Here is a 6,942-nt window from a genome sequence, read left to right as displayed (position 1 = left end):
ATCGGAATTGAGTGGTTCACTACGGGTCTCTGGATAAAGTGTCTGTTATTAATGATCAGAGAACTAGTGGTCCCTTAAAGACTGTCTGTTATTAATGATCAGAGAACTAGTGGTCCCTTAAAGACTGTCTGTTATTAACGATCAGAGAACTACCTTAAAGACTGTCTGTTATTAATGATCAGAGAACTACCTTAAAGACTGTCTGTTATTAATGATCAGAGAACTAGTGGTCCCTTAAAGACTGTCTGTTATTAATGATCAGAGAACTACAGTGGTCCCTTGAATACTGTCTGTTATTAATGATCAGAGAACTACCTTAAAGACTGTCTGTTATTAATGATCAGAGAACTACAGTGGTCCCTTAAAGACTGTCTGTTATTAATGATCAGAGAACTACAGTGGTCCCTTAAAGACTGTCTGTTATTAATGATCAGAGAACTACCTTAAATACTGTCTGTTATTAATGATCAGAGAACTACCTTAAAGACTGTCTGTTATTAATGATCAGAGAACTACCTTAAAGACTGTCTGTTATTAATGATCAGAGAACTACCTTAAAGACTGTCTGTTATTAATGATCAGAGAACTACCTTAAAGACTGTCTGTTATTAATGATCAGAGAACTACAGTGGTCCCTTAAAGACTGTCTGTTATTAATGATCAGAGAACTACAGTGGTACCTTAAAGACTGTCTGTTATTAACGATCAGAGTACTACCTTAAAGACTGTCTGTTATTAATGATCAGAGAACTACCTTAAAGACTGTCTGTTATTAATGATCAGAGAACTACAGTGGTCCCTTAAATATTGTCTGTTATTAACGATCAGAGAACTACAGTGGTCCCTTAAAGACTGTCTGTTATTAACGATCAGAGAACTACAGTGGTCCCTTAAATATTGTCTGTTATTAACGATCAGAGAACTACAGTGGTCCCTTTAAGACTGTCTGTTATTAATGATCAGAGAACTAGTGGTCCCTTAAAGACTGTCTGTTATTAATGATCAGAGAACTACAGTGGTCCCTTAAAGACTGTCTGTTATTAATGATCAGAGAACTATCTTAAAGACTGTCTGTTATTAATGATCAGAGCACCACAGTGGTACCTTAAAGAATCCCATGCCTCCCTTGGCCAGACTCTCTCCAAAGTCTCTGGGTGGTCTGTTCATCTCCTCCCGTCTTTTTTGCTGGTACTCTTTATCCATGGTGATGGCAGCCAGTCCTTTACCCACTGACCCCGTAATACGGGACACCATGCCCGCAGCGCCACCTGGTGGGGAGGAGAGAGAAGACATTCAGATATACTCAGGCTGCTGAGGGGAGGACGGCTCATAATGACGTCCAGAACGGCATCAAACACATGGAAACCATGGAAACCATGGATTTGATCCCATTCCACTGATTCCGCTCCAGCCATTACCACGAGCCCCGTCCTCCCCAAATTAAAGTGCCACCAACCTCCTGTGGTAAACACACAAGAGTACACACACAAGCGCGCGCACAAACACACACACACACACTTACCGACAGTGTGACCCAGTAGACTGCGTACTCCGATCACAAAGCCCTCAGCGAACTCCTCGGGTCCCTGAACGGCTCCCTATAAAACAACACCACCAAGGAATGTCAGGAGTCACTACAGAGGTAACCATCTAGATAACCTCACTACAGACCTAACCATCTAGATAACCTCACTACAGACCTAACCATCTAGATAACCCCACTACAGACCTAACCATCTAGATAACCCCACTACAGACCTAACCATCTAGATAACCCCACTACAGACCTAACCATCTAGATAACCTCACTACAGACCTAACCATCTAGATAACCCCACTACAGACCTAACCATCTAGATAACCCCACTACAGACCTAACCATCTAGATAACCCCACTACAGACCTAACCATCTAGATAACCTCACTACAGACCTAACCATCTAGATAACCCCACTACAGACCTAACCATCTAGATAACCCCACTACAGACCTAACCATCTAGATAACCTCACTACAGACCTCACTACAGACCTAACCATCTAGATAACCTCACTACAGACCTAACCATCTAGATAACCCCACTACAGACCTAACCATCTAGATAACCCCACTACAAACCTAACCATCTAGATAACCCCACTACAGACCTAACCATCTAGATAACCTCACTACAGACCTAACCATCTAGATAACCCCACTACAGACCCAACCATCTAGATAACCTCACTACAGACCCAACCATCTAGATAACCCCACTACAGACCTAACCATCTAGATAACCCCACTACAGACCTAACCATCTAGATAACCCCACTACAGACCTAACCATCTAGATAACCTCACTACAGACCTAACCATCTAGATAACCCCACTACAGACCTAACCATCTAGATAACCTCACTACAGACCTAACCATCTAGATAACCCCACTACAGACCTAACCATCTAGATAACCCCACTACAGACCTAACCATCTAGGTTAACTCACTACAGACCTAACCATCTAGATAACCTCACTACAGACCTAACCATCTAGATAACCTCACTACAGACCTAACCATCTAGATAACCCCACTACAGACCTCACTACAGACCTAACCGTCTAGATAACCTCACTACAGACCTAACCATCTAGATAACCTCACTACAGACCTAACCATCTAGATAACCTCACTACAGACCTCACTACAGACCCAACCATCTAGATAACCTCACTACAGACCCAACCATCTAGATAACCTCACTACAGACCTAACCATCTAGATAACCCCACTACAGACCCAACCATCTAGATAACCCCACTACAGACCTAACCATCTAGATAACCCCACTACAGACCTAACCATCTAGATAACCCCACTACAGACCTCACTACAGACCTAACCATCTAGATAACCTCACTACAGACCCAACCATCTAGATAACCCCACTACAGACCTCACTACAGACCTAACCATCTAGATAACCCCACTACAGACCCAACCATCTAGATAACCTCACTACAGACCTAACCATCTAGATAACCCCACTACAGACCTAACCATCTAGATAACCTCACTACAGACCTAACCATCTAGATAACCTCACTACAGACCCAACCATCTAGATAACCCCACTACAGACCTAACCATCTAGATAACCTCACTACAGACCTCACTACAGACCTAACCATCTAGATAACCTCACTACAGACCTAACCATCTAGATAACCTCACTACAGACCTAACCATCTAGATAACCCCACTACAGACCTAACCATCTAGATAACCTCACTACAGACCTAACCATCTAGATAACCCCACTACAGACCTCACTACAGACCTAACCATCTAGATAACCCCACTACAGACCTAACCATCTAGATAACCTCACTACAGACCCAACCATCTAGATAACCCCACTACAGACCTCACTACAGACCTAACCATCTAGATAACCCCACTACAGACCTAACCATCTAGATAACCTCACTACAGACCTAACAGTCTAGATAACCCCACTACAGACCTAACCATCTAGATAACCCCACTACAGACCTAACCATCTAGATAACCTCACTACAGACCTAACCATCTAGATAACCCCACTACAGACCTAACCATCTAGATAACCCCACTACAGACCTAACCATCTAGATAACCCCACTACAGACCTAACCATCTAGATAACCCCACTACAGACCTAACCATCTAGATAACCCCACTACAGACCTAACCATCTAGATAACCCCATCTAGATAACCCCACTACAGACCTAACCATCTAGATAACCCCACTATACAGACCTAACCATCTAGATAACCCCACTACAGACCTAACCATCTAGATAACCCCACTACAGACCTCACCATCTAGATAACCTCACTACAGACCTCACTACAGACCTAACCATCTAGATAACCTCACTACAGACCTAACCATCTAGATAACCCCACTACAGACCTAACCATCTAGATAACCTCACTACCGACCTAACCATCTAGATAACCCCACTACAGACCTAACCCCACTACAGACCTAACCATCTAGATAACCTCACTACAGACCTCCATCTACAGACCTAACCATCTAGATAACCCCACTACAGACCTAACCATCTAGATAACCCCAACAGACCTCACACAGACCTAACCACTACAGACCTAACCATCTAGATAACCTCACTACAGACCTAACCATCTAGATAACCCCACTACAGACCTAACCATCTAGATAACCCCACTACAGACCCAACCATCTAGATAACCCCACTACAGACCTCACTACAGACCTAACCATCTAGATAACCCCACTACAGATAACCTAACAGACCTAACCATCTAGATAACCTCACTACAGACCTAACCATCTAGATAACCCCACTACAGACCTAACCATCTAGATAACCCCACTACAGACCTAACCATCTAGATAACCTCACTACAGACCTAACCATCTAGATAACCCCACTACAGACCTCACTACAGACCTAACCATCTAGATAACCTCACTACAGACCCAACCATCTAGATAACCCCACTACAGACCTCACTACAGACCTAACCATCTAGATAACCCCACTACAGACCCAACCATCTAGATAACCTCACTACAGACCTAACCATCTAGATAACCCCACTACAGACCTAACCATCTAGATAACCTCACTACAGACCTAACCATCTAGATAACCCCACTACAGACCTCACTACAGACCTAACCATCTAGATAACCCCACTACAGACCTAACCATCTAGATAACCTCACTACAGACCCAACCATCTAGATAACCCCACTACAGACCTCACTACAGACCTAACCATCTAGATAACCCCACTACAGACCTAACCATCTAGATAACCTCACTACAGACCTAACAGTCTAGATAACCCCACTACAGACCTAACCATCTAGATAACCCCACTACAGACCTAACCATCTAGATAACCTCACTACAGACCTAACCATCTAGATAACCCCACTACAGACCTAACCATCTAGATAACCCCACTACAGACCTAACCATCTAGATAACCCCACTACAGACCTAACCATCTAGATAACCCCACTACAGACCTAACCATCTAGATAACCCCACTACAGACCCAACCATCTAGATAACCCCACTACAGACCTAACCATCTAGATAACCCCAATACAGACCTAACCATCTAGATAACCCCACTACAGACCTAACCATCTAGATAACCCCACTACAGACCTCACCATCTAGATAACCTCACTACAGACCTCACTACAGACCTAACCATCTAGATAACCTCACTACAGACCTAACCATCTAGATAACCCCACTACAGACCTAACCATCTAGATAACCTCACTACCGACCTAACCATCTAGATAACCTCACTACAGACCCAACCATCTAGATAACCCCACTACAGACCTAACCCCACTACAGACCTAACCATCTAGATAACCTCACTACAGACCTCACTACAGACCTAACCATCTAGATAACCCCACTACAGACCTAACCATCTAGATAACCCCAATACAGACCTCACTACAGACCTAACCATCTAGATAACCTCACTACAGACCTAACCATCTAGATAACCCCACTACAGACCTAACCATCTAGATAACCCCACTACAGACCCAACCATCTAGATAACCCCACTACAGATCTCACTACAGACCTAACCATCTAGATAACCCCACTACAGACCTAACCATCTAGATAACCTCACTACAGACCTAACCATCTAGATAACCCCACTACAGACATAAACATCTAGATAACCTCACTACAGACCTAACCATCTAGATAACCTCACTACAGACCCAACCATCTAGATAACCTCACTACAGACCTAACCATCTAGATAACCTCACTACAGACCTAACCGTCTAGATAACCTCACTACAGACCTAACCATCTAGATAACCCCACTACAGACCTAACCATCTAGATAACCCCACTACAGACCCCACTACAGACCTAACCATCTAGATAACCTCACTACAGACCTAACCATCTAGATAACCCCACTACAGACCCCACTACAGACCCAACCATCTAGATAACCCCACTACAGACCTAACCATCTAGATAACCCCACTACAGACCTAACCATCTAGATAACCCCACTACAGACCTAACCATCTAGATAACCCCACTACAGACCTAACCATCTAGATAACCCCACTACAGACCTCACTACAGACCTAACCATCTAGATAACCCCGCTACAGACCTAACCATCTAGATAACCCCACTACAGACCTAACCATCTAGATAACCTCACTACAGACCTCACTACAGACCTAACCATCTAGATAATCTCACTACAGACCTAACCATCTAGATAACCTCACTACAGACCTCACTACAGACCTAACCATCTAGATAATCTCACTACAGACCTAACCATCTAGATAATCTCACTACAGACCCAACCATCTAGATAACCCCACTACAGACCTAACCATCTAGATAACCCCACTACAAACCTAACCATCTAGATAACCTCACTACAGACCTAACCATCTAGATAATCTCACTACAGACCTAACCATCTAGATAACCCCACTACAGACCTAACCATCTAGATAACCTCACTACAGACCTAACCATCTAGATAACCTCACTACAGACCTAACCATCTAGATAACCTCACTACAGACCTAACCATCTAGATAACCCCACTACAAACCTAACCATCTAGATAATCTCACTACAGACCTAACCATCTAGATAACCTCACTACAGACCTAACCATCTAGATAACCCCACTACAAACCTAACCATCTAGATAATCTCACTACAGACCTAACCATCTAGATAACCCCACTACAGACCTAACCATCTAGATAACCCCACTACAAACCTAACCATCTAGATAACCTCACTACAGACCTAACAGTCTAGATAATCCCACTACAGACCAAACCATCTAGATAACCTCACTACAGACCCCACTACAGACCTAACCATCTA

General features: G+C 43.4%; 1 protein-coding gene across 1 annotated transcript in view; it reads right to left on the bottom strand.

Moving 5' to 3' along the window:
* Positions 1-1,104: 1,104 nt before the first annotated feature.
* Positions 1,105-6,942, bottom strand: part of LOC139400938 (intermembrane lipid transfer protein VPS13C-like) — a gene marked incomplete at both ends in the record, with an annotated part of 17,995 nt that continues 12,157 nt past the window's right edge. The window contains 2 exons of the mRNA XM_071145470.1: positions 1,105-1,268; positions 1,523-1,598. Of these exons, the coding sequence (XP_071001571.1) occupies positions 1,105-1,268; positions 1,523-1,598 (240 nt within the window). The remainder of the gene's footprint in view (positions 1,269-1,522; positions 1,599-6,942) is intronic.

This window comes from Oncorhynchus clarkii, unplaced genomic scaffold (assembly GCF_045791955.1).
Source record: "Oncorhynchus clarkii lewisi isolate Uvic-CL-2024 unplaced genomic scaffold, UVic_Ocla_1.0 unplaced_contig_8067_pilon_pilon, whole genome shotgun sequence".
NCBI classification, from domain to species: domain Eukaryota; kingdom Metazoa; phylum Chordata; class Actinopteri; order Salmoniformes; family Salmonidae; genus Oncorhynchus; species Oncorhynchus clarkii.
This window is presented reverse-complemented; position numbering and strand designations above follow the sequence as displayed.